Source organism: Sylvia atricapilla, chromosome 24 (genome assembly GCF_009819655.1).
Source record: "Sylvia atricapilla isolate bSylAtr1 chromosome 24, bSylAtr1.pri, whole genome shotgun sequence".
NCBI classification, from domain to species: domain Eukaryota; kingdom Metazoa; phylum Chordata; class Aves; order Passeriformes; family Sylviidae; genus Sylvia; species Sylvia atricapilla.
In genome coordinates this window covers 6,823,497-6,847,313 of record NC_089163.1, presented here as the reverse complement: position 1 = coordinate 6,847,313, position 23,817 = coordinate 6,823,497, and the positions used below count along the sequence as shown (strand labels likewise).

General features: G+C 46.4%; 1 protein-coding gene across 3 annotated transcripts; it reads right to left on the bottom strand.

Annotated features, from left to right (window-relative positions):
* Nucleotides 1-1,857: 1,857 nt before the first annotated feature.
* YTHDF2 (YTH N6-methyladenosine RNA binding protein F2) lies at nucleotides 1,858-23,484 on the bottom strand. 3 transcript variants are annotated; one of them, XM_066335452.1, is made up of 5 exons: nucleotides 23,241-23,484; nucleotides 22,876-22,900; nucleotides 22,488-22,567; nucleotides 16,922-18,481; nucleotides 1,858-2,813 (listed from the first exon to the last, which is right to left on the bottom strand). In XM_066335452.1, exons 1-5 carry the CDS (start codon nucleotides 23,265-23,267, stop codon nucleotides 2,790-2,792), a joined length of 1,716 nt encoding a protein of 571 aa, XP_066191549.1. In that variant the 5' UTR covers nucleotides 23,268-23,484; the 3' UTR covers nucleotides 1,858-2,789. The 3 variants fall into 3 exon arrangements, with proteins under 3 accessions (XP_066191549.1, XP_066191551.1, XP_066191550.1); XM_066335454.1 differs by lacking the exon at nucleotides 22,876-22,900 and adding an exon at nucleotides 21,709-21,753 and having other exon boundaries at nucleotides 23,241-23,483; XM_066335453.1 differs by lacking the exon at nucleotides 22,876-22,900 and having other exon boundaries at nucleotides 23,241-23,482.
* Nucleotides 23,485-23,817: the final 333 nt, after the last annotated feature.

Below are 23,817 nucleotides of genomic sequence, written 5' to 3'. Positions count from 1 at the left end.
TGAGGGAACATGGATGCTCCCAACTGTCACAATTCAAACTATGAACAAGTTCTCATGAAACTAAGCTCTCCAAAACTTGAATGAGGCTAAAAAAAGATGGGAATGCCCCTGGAAATGCACTTATGAGGCAAAGCAGGCTTAAAATGCCCGTGAGCAGGAAATCCAGGAGAAATGGCTGCCAGCTTCTGCCATCCTGGGCTTGCCAGGCAGGTTTTGTACTAGATTGAAAAGCAGTTTTCCTGCCTCTGGGGGCTGGCACTTGCATCCCACTGGAAAGGGAAAATGTGAAGGGAGTGGCAAATGAGAAGACAGTTGCTGATATATCTCCTTGGACTGTAAGTCTTCCCGGTGAGTCTGTGCTGCTGGAAGTACAAAGAAGATTTGTCTTGGGGTACCTCTTTGTTTGCCTGTGGGGCTTGGAAGTGATGCTGGACATGAAATTCCAGAGATGTTCCCCTTGCTGCAGTGAAAAGCAGCGGAATCTGTTTGCTGTCTGCTTCTTCATTCCCTTCACCTCGGTCCTCTAGGGCTCCAGGTAATCCCACCTCAATTTTGCTTTTCCAGGGTCTCAAAATTCAAATGCCATTTTGAGTGTGGAATTTCTTGCCGGGCCGCTGCAGTAGGCGGTACTTATCACTGGGTGGCAGCAGCGATTTCAGTCCTAGCCAAGGTCTCGGACTGTGTTAAACTGAGATCCAAAAAAACTCTGAATAATCAGGGCTATTTCTATTGCCTTCACAGAGATATTTTTTTCCATTTTCAAGCCCTTTGTTGTTTAATTTACGTATACAAAAGTTGTATTTGCATTTTTAAACCCTGTATGTCTGTATTTCGAATTTCTTATTTTCCAAGATATTGTATATAGTACAGTAGACACAGGGATGTATTTTGAAATCAATCTTAAAAAAAAAATCTTTATATATTAACATATATATATATAAAGATTTTTTTTAAGATTGATTGATTTTTTAAGATTGATTGATAGATTTTTTTAAGATTGATTTAAGATAAAAAAAGGCTGCAGTTTTTTTGTAGTTTTTGCACAAACACACCCCCTAAACTTCCAAGCATTTTTGGGCTGTATCCTCCCTTTTTTGGGAGGACCCCACCTAAGCTCACTCTCTTCTAACCTGCTCACCTTCTCCTCCACTGTGTCTTCACTCTCCCAGTGACATTGGACTGCCCCAAATTACACCATCTCTGTATCACCTCCTATCCAGGGTTCTCTCATAGCCCCTTCCCTGGTTCAAAGGGAGGGGAAAGGTGGCCAGTAAGGGTTTATTCCATCACACACATAACAAGTTCCTTCAGCAAGCCTGTTGGCACTTGGGGGCCCTGACACCGGCCATGCCCTCAAAACACCTGGTATTTCCAGAGCAGCGCTTGTCACACAGTCAACTGGTCAGTTCCTGGAGCAATGGACTGCTGGACAGAGGTGGAGTCCACCAAAAATGAGCAGCAGGGTCCAGGATGAGAAAAGAGGAGGAGGGTTTTTTATTATGTTCTTGACAATGAGTGGTTTTCCCAGGGAAGATGATTTGGGCTACGAGGTGTCTGCATTTCCCACACCTGGAAGGAGCTGGATCATCCCCAACTTGCCCATGACATGAGAAGGAACCCTGGGAGCAAGGCCAGGTGGGCACTGCCCCTCACACCTGGAGTGTGGCCACACTAGGGAGCCTCAACAATCCCAAAGGGCTTGGAAAAGCCCCAGGATTGAGCTGGAGATTCCAGGGTAAGAGCACTCTACTTCAAACCCAAAGAGAAGTCACCTCTCCACTCCTTATTTTCAGGTATTTTTCCAATAGTTGGAATCCAAGGAGCTTACAGCAGGGTAAAGGGAGCAGGAGACAACAGTGATGCTCAACAGGATCTCACATTTATTATTGAGAAGTGATTAATGGTGGGAAAAAAAGGCAACGCCCATTCCTCATTGGCTTAACAAGAAACTGAAACATAGTCACTACACATTTTACAGTATTTCTTCCTTGGTTTGTTTTGGACTTTTTATTGTCCAAAATTAATTTTCCTGTAAACAAGAAAGTTTTTTACCACTGTTCTTAGCTTTCAAAAAATCAAATTCATCCAGACCTAATCTTTAAATCCATATAATGCACAAGAACAGAACATTTCTTAGGACTCCTAGTACTTGACTTTTGATTAACAAAGGGTCAGAGAAAAATGAACCACCTTAAAGAAATAACTTTGTGGACAAATCTTCTGTTCAATTCTTCTTAGGCCAAACATCCGACTTCCTCATAGAACTCCTCCTCTTCCAGCCCGGGGAAGGAAAAAAAAAAAATTACTCCACTTTGCATGGTAGATGTTATAATTCAGTATTCCAAGTGCAAATGTCAAAACCAGGGAAGGAGGCGCAACAGGGTGGAAGGAGGGGGAACGGAAGGATTTAAAAATTAGAGAAAAAAAAAAAAAAAGGCATACGCCACTTATAGACTTCAAATCCAAAAACCATAGTAAAACGACAAAAACCAAAAGTGTATGCTCTGAAATTACAACCAAAGCCAAAAGAAAGGGGACAAGTTTTATCTCTGCTCTACCTAGAAGGGATTTTTTGTTGTTGTCTTTGTTTTTTTAGTCCTATGTCTTTTGATATTCCAATACTTTTTTTTTTTTTTTTGTAACTGCAAGTTTGCAAAAGTCTTTTTGAAGTCAAAGAAATTAAGAAAAAAAAAGTTCTAATTCTCTCTGGGATACTCTTGCTTCTTTCTCTCTCTGAAGGACAGGTAGGATGCAATCTCTGCTGTAATCCGTCGTGGAGGAATGGCCCTTTACTTGACACGGCCTTGACGTTCCTGCAAAAGAAATAACAGAGATTGTATTAGCTGAGAGCAGTTTTATTCACCACTGTTATACATCAGCATTTCAAGACATGGCTCTCCCATGGAGCCTGTTCCATAGCCAGCAAAGCCAGGAAAAGAGCATTGTTGCCAAAAGGAGTGCTGGTACTGCATCCAGTCATTGCAGAGATGTGACACTGCTGAGGTCAAACAGCTCCCCTTTCTCCATTTTTTCTCATCTCAGATGATTCACCACCAGTAGACCTTCATCCAGCTCTGGGGATTCCAACATCAGAAGGATGTGGAGCTGCTGGAGCAAGTCCAGAGGAGGCCATGGAAATGCTCTGAGGGCTGGAGCCCCGCTGCTCTGGAGGCAGGCTGGGAGAGCTGGGGGTGTTCATCCAGGAAGACTTCTGAGGCCCATTCTGGCACCTAAAGGGGCTCCAAGAGAGCTGGATAAGGACTTTGGACAAGGGCCTGGAGGGACAGGACAAGTGGAGTGGCTTTCCCACTGCTTAGAGGGCAGAGCTAGGTGAGATCTTAGGAAGAAATTCATTCCTGTGAGGGTGAGGAGGCTCTGGCACAAGTTGAGCAGAGAAGCTGCAGCTGCCTCATCCTTGTAAGTGTCCAGGGTCAGACTGGACAGGGCTTGGAGCAACCTGGTCTAGTGGAAGGTACGTCGGCATTGGAACGAGATAGTCTTTAAGGTCCCTTCCAACCCAAATCATTCCATCAGTCTATGAAAAAACTCTACCTGAACTCTCATGTATACATCAAAGCAGGCTGGATGGAGCTCAACTGACAGGGAGCACTGACATCAGCCTTGGTCTGCAGGGACTGAAACAGTCCCAGCACCCAGCAGAAAACCTCCCTGATACTCCTCACCTGATGGCATCTCACTTGAAAAGCAAGAACTTCACAGGAATTTCTCACTAACTGCTGCTATCACCCTTGGTGTTCGTCCAGGTCTGCAGAAACACCCTGTCCAAACATCTGCACCTGAACTAAGAGGCAGTGCAGCATCAAATATCCCCAGACACCAAAGGCTGCCACCCCCTCTGCTGTTCTTAGCACCCCGTGCTCATCTCTTTTGGGTTCTGCTTGGGTTTAAGAGTAAAGCTGTCACAGAAGCAGGTCCAGACTTCCCTAAAGGCTATGAAGTGTTCAAAGTGTCATTCCCAGATCATAAGACACAACCTCAGAAATGAAACCTGTCAGCAGACAGAGGGCCCTGAGCTGATGCTCCTTCGTGGCTCTGCCTCTTCTGTGGCGACAGGCAGGTCCCTGCAGCGTGGGCATGACATGCACTGTGGCTCTGGCTCCTGTGGAGTGAGTCCATCACCACCCAGCCAGTCTGAGAGGTGCCAAGTCCATCCCACAGCAAAGCCATACCTGCAGCAGGTACCCACAGGTACAGCAGGTTTTCCCTCTTCACTCAGAGAGGAGATGCTGTCAGGGCTCTGAACCTGGCACTTTGGTTCAGCTCAGGATGTTTCCCTCCATGTCTGCTGCTGTGCCTGGAGCTGTATCCCCCGAAATAAGGACAGCAACAGAGTCCCCTGCCTGCTTCCCAGGGTCTCATGCTAACCTGGTGATGGGAGGCACCTTCCCATCTTGGCAACTCACACAATCCCTGCCACAAGCACACAGGCTGCTACAGGAAACACCATCCTTTGCCACTGCTAAATCCAGGGAGAGCCCATCCCCAAACAGCTTCAAACCTGGAACAACAGGTGCAGCCATCTAGCCTTAGAAACCTTCCCAAAAAGGGAGGCCTGGCCTCCAGCTAAGAACAACACCACTCGCTTCGGCCTCTCAGACACACCCAAGGAATCTTCACATCCAATTCCTCTGTAGGATGCAAAGCAAGGCCAGCGTGATCCTCTGCTGTCTTCTGGGGACAGGGATCAGACCAAGGCTCACGTTCTCAACAAGAACAGTTACCCAACACAAGTCAGTTTAATTCCCCTCTTTTCCTGTAACTCGGCCCAAGTCTGTTGCGGATGTTTTCACCGCCAAAAAAACCACTGCACCACAGCAAAATCCAAATGCCCGGGTGGGAATCAGAGCTAGGCCTGAACATGGAGCACAACAAGCACTGCAGGGAGAGGCACAAATCCAAAGGAAGGTTCCAAGCCCTGTTCCTGGCTCAGCAGCCAGCATGTTATGTTACACAGAGACAGATGGCAACGTCACGCATCTCTCTGGGAAGCGGCTGCAACTGCCTAAGCTAATGCCACCATTTCTCAAATGCAAACACAGGATAAGCTGGCTGCCATGTTCAATCATTGCCCATGCATCTCCAGGGCCAGTGTCCTGTGCTGGGCCAGTGGCCAAGGGACCTGCTGCATAGATCAACCTGTTAGCTGAGCAGCTGGACCCCAATCAATCACCTCTTCCCGCGAGAAGGTAATGCTGCTCTCAAGGCCTGCATGTAGCTAATAAGGAGCCAACCCCAGAGAAAATTCCCCCTTACGTACAAATGTGTCAGAACAGAGGCTAGAGCAGATGTCCCCCATGCCACCAAGCTAGAGAGGGGACCAAAACAAGTATCTTCACTTCAGACCTACTGTAAACTGGGATTGGGGAAGGGGGTCCCCAAAAGGTCCCCATTTCCCTTCAAGGAAGGGGCTACCTGCAAGGAGCAAGCCAGAGAAGAATGGATATGGAAGGAGGTGGATCCCTGATCCAAAACCACAGAATCAACTGGTTTGGGCTGGAAAAGAGCTGAAATCTCATCTTGCCATAGGCAGGCACACTTTTCACTAGACCAAGTTCTTCCAGGCCCTGTTCAACCTGGCCTTGAACAATTCTGGGGATGGGGGAGCCACAGTTTCTCTGGGCACCCTGTGCCAGACTCTCACCACCCTCCCAAGTAATAATCTCTTCTTAATATCCCATCTAATCCTGCCTTCTGGCAGCGGGAAAGTCATTCCCTGTGTCCCTCCATCCCTTGCCCAAAGTTCCTCTCCAGCCCTCTTGGAGCTCCTTTAGGCATAACAAGAGCCTCTGAGGTCCCCCTGGAGCCTTCTCTTCTCCCGATGAACAGCCCCAACTCTCTCAGCCTGCCTCCAGCCCTCAGAGCATCTCTGTGGCCTCCTCTGGACTTGCTCCATCAGTTCCACATCCTTCTGATGCTGGAATACAAAGAGCTGGATTCAGCACTGCATGTGAGGTCTCATCTGAGCAGAGCAGAGGGATCCAAGTATCTTGGTCCTTGGGGTGTTACAGTGAGCATTCAGCCACCAGCCAGATGCACCAGAACACACAGCAAGGCCCACATTGCAAACATTTGTCCTTTCTGGCTCATCCTCGTCCGAATCCACAGGCTGTGGAGAAGTGTAAGTCACAGCACACTCAGCTATGCAACTGCCCAGGAAGGCAGAGCAGCATTTGTGCACACACACTGGGCTTTGCTCTGGGATACAATCCTTGGAGAGGAAAAGGATTCCATCAGGAAGTAATTTATGCCCTTTGGCTGTATTTTCATTTAACTTGAGTTGCATCTTATTGATCCATATGGGAGAAGCAAGAAAGACACCTGCTCAGACTCATCCCCATCCATCAAACCCCTCAGGAACAAGAAGGGCATGAGCAGCATGGCATAGGAATGGCTGAAATGTGCCATAGCTCAAATCCTGTGCTGACACCAAGCTCACAAAAGGCAAATATGCAAACAGAGGCTCTCTCTTACCATGCCACTCAAAGCAACTTCAGTCCTGTCACTGCTGTCCCCAAGGGCTGCAGCCATGTCAGAAGCCAGGTCCTGATAACAGCAACTGTTATCAGGAGATCACCTGTTATAAGATATCACCTCATATATTCACACTGCAGGGGAATCAACAAAAGGCTCAAGTGTTTGTACCTGACAAGATGACAATGAGAGACAACGCTGCCTATTTGTTCAGAGGCTCTTACCTCGACTTACAACCAAAGTTCAGCATCAACGTTCCCGGCAAAGGTAAGGACTTTATTGCCACACCACAGATAGGGAAATAGCAGATTAAGCCGAAGGAGGACCAGGAAAAGAAGCCAGGGCACAGCTCCCAGCTGTGCAGCACACAAACCCTGGTTCATTGGGACCTGCCTGAGCTGCAGCACAGCCCGAAGTCCTTGGGTAGGCCAGGCTAGGCACAGTCTCAGTTCAGCCTGAGAAGGTCCTCCAAGAAAAAGGCATCACTCGCCCAGTGCCTACCTACAGATGAAACAGCAGGAGATTCCTTCACTGGAGCACTGGAACTCCCAGTATCATTCCCCAAAAGGCTGAGACACCCAATCAGAAAATCCTGAATTGGACTCAGAAGGATCAAGTCCAGTTCCTGGCCCTACACAGGATACCTCAACAACCCCACCTGTGTCAGAGAGTGTTGTCCAAATGCTTCTGGAGCTCTGGCAGCCATGGGGCCTATGACCATTCCCTGGAGAGCCTGTAATCAAACCCTGGCCTTGGTATACAGACACATACACACATTCTCACTGATCAAGCACCTCAACAGCCCCACTCAGCTTGTGGTGTTGGACTTGGCTGCTTGATGCAATTCCAGCAAAGCTGGACTTTGCTGTTTAATGCAATCCCAGTGGGATTTCCATGTGCTCATGTCTCCAAGGCAGCCATCTTAGATCACTGCCTTAGAAATCAGGAGTTACTGCAGTCATTGGCCCTCCCAGCAGGATCAGCTCAAGGGACACACACTTGTGATGGATGATGCAACACTTGTATATTATGCTCCACAAGCAGTCTTGACTCCCAGTATTTACAAACCAAACACGACTTTTCCTGTTGTCAGCATTAGAAAGCCATGAAGGCTACAAAAAAAAAAAAAAAAAAAAAAAAAAAAAAAAAAAAAAAAAAAAAAAAAAGCTATATGCTAGTCTAGAAAAGGGAATAAAAAATCAGGTAGTGATGTGGTTATAGCCAGACACCTTCATCCTACCTGCCATTCACTTAGTGGGGCTCAGCACCAAGGAAGACAGGAGATGATGCCAATAAAAGTGATTCTTTGTCATACCAGGACAGGCCTTTTCTTCTACAGACTAAAATCTAACAGCAAACAAAAAAAAATCCACAGAATCCTAAACAGGGCAAATTCCCATCACTGAACAAGCAGGATCCAAGAAGAGACACATGGCCTTGGACACCTAATTTCCATGTCAGAGCAACCAGCATGGGACAAGACAGCCAAGGCTTTTCCTCCACAGGAGAGTTTACACAAGGTGGTCTGAGCTATTGGACATCCTCAGGCACACTGCTGTCACCCAGAATCTTTCCAGGCAGCTTTTGAAACTGATGCAATCAATTGCCAAGAACAAACCTCCTCTTGCTTAGATATTACATTTAATTGCCTGAATAAAGCAGTCCAATTCCCATAAACATTTATAATTACTTTCACATAGGGACTCTTGTCCCACAGGACAGGAAAAAGAATGGTGAAAAGCTAAGAACATGTATGAATATTTGAGCAAAGGAGACAGAGCAAGCTGGGAGGATTCCCAGTAGCATTCCATGGGAGGACAACTGGGCTCATAATACAGCCTGGAACTGGAAAGGCTGACTTTGGAGCACAAGCAAACTAACACAAGTCCTTTCCAATCATTAGGAAGGAAGAAAAAATTCTGGTCTTCAGTAACCAGGGAGTGTTTTATTCTTCCCATTACTACAAGGGAAATGCATTTCCTTACTTTGGTTACCTTAAGCCACTGCTCAGGCAAGAAGTCTTACCACGAGTGCCACGAAACTCTTTGGAAAAGGACGGAACTCCACTTCAATGTTTCAAAATCTTCACTACTAGAGAGTTAAAGCCTTGGCAGTGCCCTTTGTCACACCATGCAGGTGTAATGCCAAGGACTGAAAACTTCAGTGGAACTTGTGGAATTACATATATTTATAAAACACCTAGAAAGAGTAGTGAATACTAGTGACCAAATTTACTGATGATATTAAGCTATTCAGGATAATAAAACTAGCAGTTGACTAAGTGGACGATTTTGTGAGAAAAAGCTGCTGAACTTTACAGGACACTTGGTCTACCTGGTTGAGAAAAATTAAACTATGCATGTGCAGAAAATCCCTACCCTAATTCCAAGATTACAGGTTCTAAACTGACCACTAACCATCGGAAACATGATTTGTAACTCCAGGAAATTGCCTACCCTGAAGAAAAGCAAATATCACCCTAAAAGAACATACCACTATGCTGTTATACAAACCCAGACAGGATCTAATCTGAGCATAGTGTAGCTCTGCTCCTCTCCACCTCCACAGGCATGGAGCAGAACTGGAAAAGGGTCAAATAAAAACAGGGATGAGGGAGGGACAGAAGCATTTCTATCTGCAGAGCCACTGTGGTCTAACTCTCTAGCCTGAAAGATAGATGACTGGAAAGGAAGAGGAGGCACAGACAGTGAAATAATTGCTCGACACCTTTTCTCACACAAGAACAAGGGGGAATCATGACGTGGACTCAAAGCAAACCAAAAGGACACATTCCCCCACACAACACATCATTTAGCTGAAGAACTGGAAATCCTGTGGATGCTCAAGGAGTGCACTGAGATCTTGGACAGAAAAATAATGAACTAATAAAGGCAAAGATATATCCTTGGGGTTATGTAAATTCCAAAGCCACATATTGTGGAAGGGAAGGAAAACCTCCAGAGATGGTATGTGCCTGTACTGTCCTCACAGGTGTTTGCCCTCAACTATGTTATTGCCAGCTGCACACAGGATTTTTTAACTGGAAGCAGAGGGTAGGGATACCCAAGCAATGTCTCTCTCTGTGACCAGCAGACATGCAGCTCCTGCAACCACGTGAGACACACTGACACACTTTGATCTGACCCACTGCAGCTGTCCTGGTATTTGAGGCTTCAACACCACCTCCAAATAAGACAGAAGAGACACTTCATCCTACAAGAAAAACACACCACAATATTCTGCATTATGAAAGGACAAGAGGAGATCTATTTGCCGGCTTCTGTCAGCCATGAAGAGCTGAATTCACAAGCTCAAGTAAAAGAGCCTACACTCCCTATAGCATGTCCCATCATTTTACAGCCACTCGAAAGGGAACACAAAGCCACATTCACTGGAACAATTTTGTATTTCTTTTTTTTTTTTTTTTTCCCTCACTCCTCTAAGTGTACCAAGAACATGGCTCTGTAATCAGCTGAACTCCAAATCAGGCTGCAACAGCCAAAAGGCTGATGATTAGGGCTTCTTGATTTCCTTAATTTTGAGATGATGCTGGGAAATTCTGTGAAGGTATTTCACAGATGCTACCACAAATAACAGAGCTGAGATGGAGAGAGCAGAGCTCTCCCTGACTGTGCACAAACACAGAGAAAGTAACCAAAGAGTGTGGTTTCCTCCCCGCCCCGCCCCCCCCCCCAAGATTAGAAACAAAAGGCAGGAGTTTTAGGTTGATTTTATCTAAGTCTTCCAAACTATGATTACATTACAATAGCTCTGCAGTTAACCACACAAAAAAGCAGCTCTGCACTCTGCTTTTAAGAAAAAAAAAATCTAATTATAAAGAACCAGAAATTTCCAAGTTCTTGCACAAACCCCAAATGGTTCATTATTAACTGCTCAAACACACTGATATATGACTTATATCTCTATTAAAAAGGCTCATACTGGGCACTAGTCACTGGAAGGAGCTACAAACAACTCTCTATCCTAGCCATCAGTTTGGATAATGACCATGCTTGTTTAACAGGGACTTCTCTAGGAAGTGCTGTGGTAAAGCAGGGCGCTGGCACTGTTCTGGCTGCCAAGTCTCCAGTGGTTTACACAACTAAGGAATTAGTTATTAACTCACAAAGCCATAAGACAGCACAATTACTACCAGGTACAAACTGGAACATGCAGGAAAATGAGAGGACTAATTGCAGTGAGAATGACTACACGGTACAAAACAGGGAGCTTCATGAATCTGAGACATAAAAGAAGAAAGCAGCTCCCTTTAGGCAAAAGGCTGATGCAGAATTACAGTTTCAATAAGAATAAGGAAAGAACACTGTGTATGGAGCTGTTCTTATGGGCTGCCCACAGATCAATGAGCTTCAACTGTTTTTTTGGGATCCTCATCAGTTTTCAGCAATGTCTTATGACCCCCTGTACTTCTGCACTAGGGAAAAATCCAGGGAACTGAACTAGACCATGCCCTGGGAGTTTCACTGAATGAAACAGCCGGTGAAGAGATTTCCTTGGAAGACAAGTACTTTTTCTGGGGAAGCAGCTGTTAATAAAATAACCTGAAGCACATACCTGCGTCAGTAGCTCTTAACCTTGGTGCCAGCAAGTTATCCAGAACTCTTGGAGGAAAAAATAAGAGGAAAAAAACCAAAGCAACCCCCACTGCTTACACCTTACACACTCCCCTTCTGCAATTCTAAGCCCTCCACAGTGTTTCTAGGGAATTTGCCAACCATAAACATACAGTTTATCACAGAATCACACACTGGTTTGGGTTGGAAGAGACCTGAAAGCCCACCCCATTCCACTCCCTGCTATGGACAGAGACACCTTCCACTAGACCAGGCAGCTCCAAGCCCCATCCACTTGCAGGGATCCAGGGGCAGCCACACCTTCTCTGGGCAACCCCTGCCAGGACGTCAACACCCTTACAGAAATTTCTCCCTAATATCTAATCTAAATCTACTCTATTTCAGTTTAAGGTCATTCTCCCATTTTAATTCATCTGCTAAAGGGAAAAAATGTGGTTTTTTTAATTTTAACACATTCTATTGAAGTCATTAATATGTTCATAATCAATTAAATTAGCATATTTATAAGAACAATTAGTTCAGGGTTACAAGAAAAATTAGTTCTGCAGCTCAGATCTGATATCATCCAGCCAAGATAACCTGGAGTGAGGGGACATGAAACTTTGCCACTGAGAGGGCAAGAAGTACATTAGGAACAAGTTTACAAGAACGGGGTATGGAATAAACTCTCTGCTTGAGGCCACACCTTTAAGAGGTGCAAAACCCCACTGCAGATGGCCTGCACTCTCTGGCTGGCCCAACACCAATCCCAGTCCTTGAATCCTAGAATGGCCTGGGTTGGAAAGAACCTTATAAATCTTCTAGTTCCAACCCTCTGCCATCAACAGGGATAAAACAATTGAAAAAATTTAAACCATGCATCTCAACAGGCCCTTAAACCAACGTGAACAATTCAACCTTAAATATTATTCTGTAATATTAACAAACATTACATTAAAATATTATTTTAAAGACTTCTAACACAATACTAATACTGAGAGACAGGACTACAAGGCAAGTGCAAGTGGTTTGCTCTTCCACTGCTCTGATTCCACTTCAGTTGCAGTGAAAAGGCTCCCAGCTGCTCCTGTTTTAGGGGTGAGGAAACATAGCTCCCTGCCTCACAGCAGAAAACTCGGATTAGAGCATCAGACACATCTAAGTCTTCCCTCCAGTTTTCTCCTGTCTTTAGACACAGCTAGAACACATTCAAAAATCTGTGTTAAGGGCTGGCTTAAAAATATCATAAAGCACGAAGTATTCCTTACAAACAGCCAGTGCCAAGCCACTTGTATTAGCAGGATGGCTTGTTTCCTCCATTGCTGGGCAAATATACAAGCATGGACACAGACCTACAGGATTTAAACGGCCTGGAAATAAACTGAAACCATGTGCATTGCTGAACAGCACAGTGGAAATTCTGTCTTGGTGCATCAATCAATTAATTTCACTATGGCCAGGATTTGGAGCAGAAAACAGCAAATAGCCCTGGGATCACTGAATGAAAGGAACTGTGTGAGTGGAAGGAGTTGCTGCCACAAAGAACAGTTGGCTTTGTCTGGATATAGAATATCCAGGAATTGCATCTTCTAGTCAGAAATACTGTCCTGTGGAATATGGTATAGCCAAAGCAAATGCAGCTATTCTCCAGGACAACTCTTAACAGCAGGAGGAAAGAGTGCTGGTCCACCCTATAGGGAATATTCTCTCTCCTCCCCTCTAAGATTACAAATTGGGAAGAAAAAATGAGCTTTGTAAAATCCATCAGGAAACATTCATGTATTCCACTGACTGTGAAATAGCCTGTCCATTTCAAACAGGCTCATACAACGCCCCTCAGTTTTCCCTTATATCACGTGTTCCAAGGAGGCAGTGTCACTTGCAGTGTACTATTAATACTCCTTTAACCAGCAGACAGCATCAGATGAGGCACAAACCAGCACAATTCCAGAAATAACAGATCCAATCTGGTAAATCCCACCTTTATACTTTGAGGCTGATCCTCAGCATGGCAAACCCCACCAAAGCCCTCCCTATTCTGCTCAGCTCAGCCTGACTCAACACTCAAAGTCCCAGCGAAAAGTCACTTCTCAGCTGCAAACCTGACCACTAAGCACTCTATATGGGACTGGGTTTTCATGAGATAGCCTTCCTAAAATTCCTGGAAAGTGTGAGTAGCCAAACATCTCAAGCCTGGGCAGGCCGAAAGAACCAAAATAAACCTCCCTTAGAGTTTTCACAAAACACAAGCTGTCAACCTTTCACACCAAGGAGATCATCATGGAAGATCTTTACAGCAAGGTCACTTCAGCATTCCTAGAAATCCAGGTGTGTGACCATGGGGCAGAGATTTGTGGTGTTGTTTTGGTTGTTTAAAGCAAAGATAAAATAATTCTCACATGGAAGAAGTCAGTGACAAGCTCTCCAATAAAAACAGCTGTTCTGGGTTTCAAGGCTGCTCTGGGCAGGCTTGCACTGCGAGTCAGCTCCATCATTTAGGGTGAAGAGAATATTCAAACTTTTTTAAAAACTGGATCAGTAGAGCAAAGCAACACAAAAGGAATGGGGATTAGCTTTTGAGCAACAGGAAGGGCACAGGCAACAGGAAAGGAAAAGAAAGAGGATTGTTTCAGCGTTTTCAATGCTGAACTACCTACCTACCCCTATCCTCCACTGGACAATGGAAACAGCATAAACACTATACATTTTTTTCATATAATTTTTTGGACCTGCTTTGGGGGATTCTAAAGAAATTACCAACATTGAGAAGTATAAAAGAATATTCAGGAGTTTCCAGACTTTCACAAGAGATCATCCATCTGCTCAGGCAGCAATAAGGAATCAAACTGCAAACGAAACTAAGATTTGGGCAAGTTGAAGCTGAGTGAAACAATTTGAGCTTGGGAGAAGTTCAAAACAAGCCAAATCTTCAAACATTAAGCTTCAAGGAACACAACTGCAGAGCATCAATATCGCACACCGTAGGACAGACAAAAGAGCTGGGAACAGTGGGATTTCACCAGCACAAAGCAGCACCAAAAGCAAGCAAGGGAGCTGCTGCCAGAGCAGCGTTTTAACTTTCCAGTGCTTCTGGTTCCTCATATGTATTTTTTTAATTCAGGTGATTACTTGAGATGCTTCAAGCAGACAGAGCATGGTTTGGGCTTTCTGGCACCTCTAGTCCCATGATGGTAGGATCACTCCAGCACTATCATCTCTGGCAAAAATAACTGGTCGTCAATGAAGCCATGAAAGAGAAGTTACAGAAACCTTAACCACATTCCAGGTTGTGTCAGTGAGTGACCGCGGAGGTCAAACTGTTACTGAAAGAATGACCAAGGCTCAGAGAGTCACCTCCTCCGTGCTGGATGTTAGAGGGGCCCGGGTGAGTAAACAGCAAAGAGCAAACACCAACTGTGTTTACACAACTCCCTTTTTCCTCTGTGAATTCCAAAGACCATTGACTAAGTTCCTTTGCACAGAAAGAGTGCTTTCCAAATCAATTGCTGCTGCCTCCACTAGAATATGGTTCAGAAAGACAGCACTGGCGCTCAGACTGTTGCTGCTGCATTCAACTCTCCACACCAGCACGTCTCAAGAAGCAAGCAAGGAGAGTAGACTTCAGAATGCAACTGGGAAGATTAATAAAGATGGTTTACAGCTTTAAGGAAACTATTAAGTCTCATTTCTAGTATATTCCTGATTTTCAGACTTTACACAGCAAACACAGCAACTCTCCAGAAGAAGAGCCTGTTATTCTGTCTGGTTTTCCCAAAGCCTTCTCCTCTCTTTTCCTCCTCCTACTTACCTGTACTTAGTATTAACTCATTTCATCCATCCATCCATCCATCCCCTGTCCTTAAGGAGCATTTTCCCCCTTTGCCTGCATTCTCTCACTATGCCAAGGTCTTACTTGCTAACAATGCTAACTGTTGCTCCTTGAAGTCAGGTCTAGAGAATCCCATAATGATTTAGGTTGGAAAGAACTTTACAGATGATCCTGCTCCACCCCCTGCCATGAGCAGGCACACCTTCCACTAGACAAGGTTGCTCCAAGGCCCATCCAGTCTGGCCTTGAACAGTTCCACGGATGCGGCAGCAACAGCTTCTCTGGGCCAACCTGTGCCAGAGCCTCACCACCCTCACAGGGAAGATAAAAGCTGGGTAACAAGCGAAATAATTCTAGGAGATGAAATCACACAAAACAATCAGGTCCTCACAAAATACCGGTTTACACCTTCACACCTTGCCATTTATTATTCCTCCCTTACAGACTTTCTCCAAGTACTGCAAGTGACCACCTTTGAGCTTTGGAGTTTTTATTTATATGATGCTCCATGTAAAATATACATAAAAAATTAAAAATTGCATTCACTGTCATAGTGAGCAGCTGCAGCTCCTGGTTCTATTCTTCAAGTCTTGGGTGAAAAATTCCCCATTGCTCAAACTGAAGAGACCATCAGGAAACTTGGCAAACTCCCAGTCAGCTGTGCTAATGCTGATTTTTCAATTATCATTTTAATCAAATGTAAGCCAGACCCACATTGAGGGTGAGGGCAGCCCCAGGTGACTTTACTACAGCTGAACCCAAGTAAGTTTCAAAGCTCACTGGTTCCTGAATTTGGGGCAGGATTTTCAATTAATGCATTGTTAAGAAGTAGATGATGACAGGAGGATTTGAGAGCAGCTGTAAGGCAAGTTGTGAGCTCAGCTTATGTGCCACACTACTGGTAGTGTCATACAGGTGACAGCCCACCATGGCCCCAAACAGAGCAATAAGGAACACAACAACCACATCCACAGGACAAGCAGTCACGGACTTCAATCACAGTGATGGAGATTTAGGTTGGGAATTAGACAAAGCCTCCTTACAGGAAGGATAATTAAGGAGAGGGACAGATTGCCTAGAGAGGGACAGGAGCTGCTGCTCCTGGAGGTTTTACAAGTGGAGGGAGACATCTGTCACGCTGACCCCACTGTGGCCAGGGAGTGGATTAGTGGCCATTCTAAGACCCAGCTCTGGTTTATAACAGCTTCTGAAATGCCCTGATGGTCTCCAACTTCAAACTGCTGTGATCCAGGAGCTGATAATGGGACAGAAACACATTTTTTTTACATCACAGCACTTGCCAAAGGCTGAGATTCAGCATAAGCAGCACATGGTCAATCACAGGCAGGGCCTGGACAAGGCTCCTCATCCTGCTCTGCCAAGTGGCTGGCACCCATTTCATAGAATCATGGAATGGTTTGGATTGGAAAGGATGTTAAAGATCATCTAACTCCCTGCCATGGGCAGGAACACCTTCTGCTAGACCAGGCACCTTCAAGTCCCATCCAGCCTACCCTTGGACACTTTCTGGGATGGGGCAGCCACAGCTTCTCTAGGCAACCCCCACCAGGGCCTCATCACCCTCACAGGGAACAATTTTCTCCTAATATCCAATCAAAACCTATTCTCTCAATTTCAAGCCATCCCCTCCTGTACTGTCTCTCCAGGCCCTTGTAAATAATCTCTCTCCATCTTTCCTGTGGGCTCCCATTGGCACTAGATGGCCACGATTAGGTCACCCCAAAGCCTTCTCTTCTCCTGGCTGAACAATCCCAATTCTCTCAGCCTTTCCACACAGGAGAGGTGCTCTATCCCGCTAACCACCTTGGTGGCCTCTCCAGACATACTCCCCCACAAACAGAGGTTACTACTTTGGTGTGGGTTCCAGGTACAAGAAGGCAGACTGCCAAAAAGCAGGCTAATGACCACAAGTCCACCCCTTCACACTCCAAAGTTTGTCCAGTGCAAGGCAGCCCTCACCACCTCTTGCCCCACAGAACTCAGACAAGACACACAAACATGTTACCTTCTTAACATTTTCCTCCTCCTCTTGGCGTTTCTCATAGTGTGAGAAGTCATCAAAGATGGAAGTGGTGTGCTTGTAGGTAGCAATGATTTTCAACACCTGCTTAGCCTTTTCCAGAGGCACCTCCTGAGTGTCCCTGGAGTTGGTCACTGGTTTATTCTCATTGTTCTCTAGGCGGATGTGTCGCAGCTGGCTGTTGGGAACGTCCTTCACAAAAATCCACCTGACATCAAAACGTCCCTTCCATTTGTCCTGAGACCACACACCTGCACAGGTGTTATAGTCCACAGCAGATTTCATTTCTGCTGCGCCGCAGAAGTGACCACTACCGTTGACACTGAATAGTAAGTATACAGGGCCCTTCCCATTCATGGAGCGATAGGCTGCATCCAGTCTCTTGTTGCCATGCTCTGTACTGCACCAGATGTTGTATTTAATGGAACGGTGGATATCGTCCTCAGAGTAACTCTTAATGATGAAAACCCGCCCATGCTTTGGGTTCCAGTCAAAATCCTTGGGGTTGTAGTTGTTGACAGATCTCAACTTCTCCAAGACCGGGTGTGGCTCTGAAGGAGAACTGGCCTGAGCCTGTCCCACTCCGTTACCATCCACTCCATTCTGGCTAAAGCCGCTGCCACGATTCCGAGGGGGAACCCAGCGGGTGGGCTGGGCCGGTGGCACAGGCAGCGGGGCTGGTGGCGGCAGCACCTGTGGCTGCTGCCCACCCAGAGCCTGGGTCACCGGTGGGCTACTATTGATCTGCTGGCCCATGGGCTGTGGAGACACCTGTGCTGGCTGCTGAGCAAGATTCTGGACCAAGGCCTGTGATGAGGCTTTTGCCACTGGCCCTTTGTTATCCCAAGTTCCGATATCCATGTTATGTTTTATGGGAGGTGGTGGAAGACTTGACCCTGCAATGCCATTCTTGGTCTTCAGCTTGGGCTGCTGCTTGGCGGGTTTGCTGGCAATGTCAGCCCATGAAGTTGGCTTTGGTGGTGCAATCGCTGCCAAAGGCAAACTGTTCGATGTCACAATATTACTGGTGATAGATCCGCTGCCCACGGCTGAGCCGACGACTTTTGGGACACTGCTTGTCACGTCTGCGCTGCCCAGCTTGAGGGCTGCCATGCCCTGGTCGATGGCATTCATGCCAGGAGCCTTGTTCAGAGTCTCGTTGGCAAAGGTCGACTGTCCATCGATCATGGCCCCTCCCAGTGAGCTGGGAGCGTAAGCATAGTTGCTGCTGTAGCCAGAGCTTTGAGTGGATTGTCCCTGAGAACTGTTATTCCCCCAAGCTGAAAAGTCAATCCCACTTGGAAAGAAGTTAAAGCCGTGCTGCCCGAGGAACGGAGTGCTGCCAAGGGCCCCTGGCTGCCCGAACATGGCGTCAGGGAGGAAGTGAGGCTCCCCGTTGCTCAGCTGTCCATACGAGGTCAGGTAGGGCATGGGGGGGTCTCCCCCTGTGGACCAGGCAGCTTCGCCTAAGGAGTAGGAGAATCCAATGGAGGGACTGAAGTAGCTTGGTAAGTAGGAATCAGACATTGCAGTGTATGCATTATTCTGAAAGAAAACCACAAAAACATAAGCACTGAATTGTTAGAAGGAGTTGAACCAATTTTAAGGGACCAGGAACAAAGACAGTTTAGACTTCCCATGCCCCACTCCTCGCTACCTTAGGGCTGGGCATATAAACAGGCCCAGCCTCAAACACCTCCTTTGTTACAAGGGCTCTAAAATCTGTTCCATTGCCAGAAAGGTTGAAGACAAAGGCTAAGAAGGGTTAAAGACAAAGCTTTCTAAGCCAAGAGGGGAGTGTTTGGTGTTTCTGACACATGGTGTGAGACTGGACACTGGGAAGTCTCAGAGCTCCTGCTCAGGCTTTAAAATCCAGTATCTTGCATCCAAATGTTATCTTCTCCTAGTAGCTATGTCCGACAAGGGTTTTTCCTGCCTGTATAACATACTTAACCCTTATCAGGATGTTCCAGGGAGGATTTGGGGAGAGAATGCAGAGGGAAAAGGAATAAGAAAGAAAATGATCCAGTGGAAACACACTGTGAAAATCACAGGTGTCCATGATTGCTTTTCTTAAACTTACTAGCTGTGAAAACAGCTTTATTCCTACAATTTAAAGTTCCACACTTCACAATATTCCAAGAAATTGCAAACAGACAGGGATTTAAGGCCTATTCCTCAAAACACAAGCTTCTTCAGTGCTACAGGCACACACTGAAAAATACCTGAAAAGGGGAAGTACTCAGTAGAAGCCTTTTACAGCACAGTGACAATATCAGCACACGTAGGTTTCAAATCCAGAGAGGGGAAAAAAAAAACCCGGCTCCATGCCTTGATCTCCTTTTTAGCATCCAAGCAGCCTTTAGGTTACAAAAAACAAATGCCTAATTTGACAATTAAGGAAATCTCAGATATCCCCAAGATTTGCTTACATGAAAAACATCTGCCATTTCCCATTCAAACACAGGTTCCCTCTGGGAAGTGGTTTCAGTCCTGCTAATGGACATCATCCTGAGTAATTTGAACCTGTGAGCAGCAGCCTCATGCTGCCCAGCCCCTAATACACCAGCCCAGTGCAGACAAGATCAAAGGCATGTGCAATTCCCAGCTAAAATCTTGGCTTGCAGTAGGATCTGCTCCATTTTTCATTGAATCATGTATTCATGCGCCAAGCACAGCTCCCAGAGGACTTTATGCCACACTGAAATCCAGGGAGTCTCTCAAGATGGCTCTGGTACCCTTCAGAAATAGCTGGTTTGCCGCTCTACCTTCTACTTACAGGACAACAACAGTTTTGGGGGTAACCAAGCCCCAGCTTTACAGGAATTATTAGGAATTATTTAACACTATGTGCTCAGAGAAAGATTTCTGTGGTACTGACTGAAAACTCAGAGATGCTCTCTTCAACCTTTGTTTTCACAAAGGTATCCCAAAAGCAAATCAGTAAAAAAACTCACTCTCATCCAGACTTTACTAACTGAGGAATCCATCCTGCTAAACCCAGGACTCAGTATGTCCAAAAGCATCAACACTGACACTAACTTGTAAGACAAATGAAACTTAAAACATCCTATTACTACTTTGAGCCAGCAAAGTCACTTCCTAAGTTAATCACCTTTTTCTCCTGAACTCAGCTTAAAGACATAGGAACATGCCAGCTCATCCCTAAACCCAAAGTAGAACAACGTTCTCTCCACAGAAGCACTCAAAACACATCACTATCGGATAAAAATCTTTCCTCTTGTCACCTCACAATATTTTCTCACTTGCCAATTATGTTCAACTTTGAGATATCTAACAGAGGGTATACTAAGCTATGAACTGTGGAATACTAAGCAGCTACATACAGGTAGTAAGGAGGGAGCAGAGCAGTACAAGAATTGAGCACAAGCAACTCAGAGAAGATTTGGGACACAGTCACTGCTGTTCTCCATCTGAACATCTCCAATACTGCTTTGTTATCAAACACAGCACCTCATTCTGCTCCCCTGCCCTCCCAAGACTGACACACTTGCTGACAACCATGCAAATAAACCTTCACCAGGTTCTCATTCTCTTCATGACTAAGACTCTTCACAGTTATTTCCTCATTTTCACTCTTCCTCTACACCTCAGACCAGAACCAGGGTTCTGAGTGAGCCTTGCTGTTAAGCTTTTGGTTTTTAAAGGGCTGAAAAATCATTAACTGTGTATCTGAGCTTTAAAATACACAGTAACCTCTGGGGATATCACAAGTAACAGTCATACCTGAAAGAGCAGGTAAGGAACAAGGAGCAGTGAAACTTTACAACATGGTTACCTCAGAGGCTGTGGAGATCTCAGGAAGCAACCCCAAAACTCATTTAATTCAATTATTTAGAGCAGTTTCTCTAACTCCCTTTCCCGTCTCCAGCAAAGAGGTCTACCCTTGCATATCTGAGTATTTTTGCCTCCCTCCAGACTGGGCTCTGGAGATTTTTGGGCTCTATTTTATAGACTATAGACCAGCAATACAGGACAACAGGGAACTGAGATTTACTCAAAGGTTCCACTCCAAGTTAACTTGGTAGTTTACCTTGCTCCAACTCGGTTTCTGACTTCTGGGGCACATCCAATCATTTCCTTATTTTTTAAAATGAATTTTTACCAGCCTGAGACACACCAAAGGAAATTAAAGATCCCGAAATACTTCATCAAAACATGCAAAATACAATAAAATACTGTGTTGCTTCAAAATTATAGTAACCCTCATTGTCTTCAGGAAACTTAAACTGCAGTTTGTAGGAAATACAACCATACTCAGAAAAAAGCTGAGAATTAGGAATGTTGGTATCTTAGATAGAAAAAAACAGCACTAAGTGACAGCTACTAGGAAAGCAGCTGCTTTTACTCAAGCCTTGAGAAAGCAATAATGTTCTCTCACTCTATGAAGGTTGAATTTAGGCTTGTAACTTTTCGGGGGGCTGAATGTAGAGAGCTATCGGAATGGACAGGCTGAATTCTGAAGATTATTTACAGCTGACAGACAAAGAATACTTATCCTAAAATGTTTAGCACAAACTAGGAAAATACTTGCTGAAAATTTAACTGAGACAGAAACCTGTTCCTGTGCTCCAATAAAACATGCATCACATTTACATAAAAAAATAATGTACTGACTAGTAAAAATATGCAAAAATACAGGAAGGGGAAACGAGAATAGGTTATTTTTACTGATCACAACTGGAAAGAGAAGCCAAGACAATAAACTGACTGCTCCAGTGGTATTACAGATGTTTATCTATGGTACTCACTTGTACATCTAATCAGCTGAACTCCATCTGTTCTGTGTCACTCCCCTGCAGCTTATTAAGGAAAACAAATGAACACCAGTTAACAGTGGTGTTATTCTAAGAGAAAGTGAAGAGGAAAAGTAGCTGCAAGTTTGAATTCCAGGATCTGGTTACAAAACTCCAAAACTCTCTGGCTCAACTTGTAACCAAGTTTCTCTGAAAGTCTCAACACTTGTGTCACATGTGGGCTCTGGGTTTGTGGGTTTTTTGGTTTGTTTGTTGTTTTTTTTTAACAGAGAAATCTCCTTGACATGCATCATCAGTTGACTTGGTGTAGAGGTAAGAAGGTTGATCTGATCCTCTGAAAGTGCAGCAGCCTCATGTGAAGCAACTTCACAACCCAGCTCAGCACATCTCTCTGGTATAAAGAACCAGAGACCAACGCAGGCACAACACTAAAACTAAAAGAGTAGAAGTGGTGACTTTGAGACAGACTCATTAGAGAGAAAGAAAAAAAAACAAAAACAAAAACAACCCAGCTGGACACTAACTCTAGAAGTTCTCACAGCCTAAAAAAGTTGCTAAAAACCTTCTTACCTCACCCACCACAATCTAGGGGTAGTTGATGCTTTCTACCAGCAGAAATGCAGGTGTAGAATAGGATGTAAGTAAAGGCAGCTGACAAACATCAAAATGCAATCAGTGGAGATGGGGAACATACAAGGAGGCCAAACTTCCCTCCCTTGGAGCAGCAGGAAACCTTGGTGCTCTTGGTGCTCCTGCCTGCAGCAGGCACTCACCGGACGGGCCTGGGGACTCAGGTAGGGCTCAAAGTCATCATCATTCAACCCATCCTTCTGGTGCACAGAGCCGTTTTGCACTGAGAAGAGATGTGTAGCGTTAGAAAAACCTATGCAATGAGCTCCCATAATTATCAGCTTAAAGTATTTCGAGCCAAACCCTGGAATATAACGAACGTCGGACAATTCTAACACACCAAACTCAGCCCACGGCACACAGACACTTCCCCACCGCACAGACATCACCTGCAAACTACCCCCAGTCCGGCAGCCAGGCCCAGTCGCAGCCTTTATTTCCCACCCGGTAGGTTTTAGTGAGACCCTCCCTCTCCGGCGGCGGAATCCTCCCGTTCCCAAGCCAGGCGCGCCCGGCCCCCCGGGATCTCACCTTTGTTGCCTTGGCCCTTGGGTCTCTGGCACGACAGCGGCGACGTGGGGAGAGAAAAAGGGAGAGCGGTGAGTCAGAAGGACAGAACCGGCCCGGGGTGAGGGGAGGACAGAGGCGGCGTGGGTGAAAGAAACCCGTCGCGGCGGAGAAAGCCAAGCCCCGGCAGGGACAGACCCGGCCCGGGGAGGGGAGAGATCCGGCCCGGCGGGGTCGAGCCCTGCGGGGACAGGCCCGGCCCGGCCGCATCACAATGGAGCGCGGCGTTGCAACAGGAAAGGAGTGAGGCCATAGTCGGCCCCCGGCCGGCAAGCACTGTCAGGCCGAGAGCCGCAGGGCCGTCCCAGTATCGGCGGACAGACTCCTACCTGCTCCAGGAGGCTACTAGCCGACATGGCTCCGCGGCGGGGCTGCAGGCGGGGCGGGGCCGGGCGGGAGGCGGCGGCGCTTTGTCCGGGCCCGGCGGGCTCGGGGTGGCCCTGGCGGACTCGGGGCGGCCGCCGGCGGAGCGGAGCGGGGCGGGGGCACGCTCTATCCCACCATCCCCACCCCCCCCACCCCCCCGGCCGCGCGTCTCTATGGCCCGGGCCCGCCGCCTTGCGCTCCCCCCGCCCTGTCACGCGGCACCGCGCGCGCCCAGGCACAATGGCGGGAAATGGTGGGGGCGCAGTGCATGCCGGGACGGCTGAGGACCGGAGAGAAGGAGAGCACCGCCGCCGTTCGGCTGGAAGTGGGAGACCTCTTAAAGGGCCAGGCGGCCCCGCTGAGGTTTTAAGGCAAAAAATGGCAAATTCGGGGCCTGGCTGTGGGCTCAGCCCGACCTCATCCTGTCGCGCCGCGACATTTTAGCTCCCCCCGTCCCCAGATCAGCACTGCAGGGTGCGGAGGGCCCAGGGGACATCGCAGTCCTATAGGATCCCCACCCAGATCAAGGTGGCAACCTGG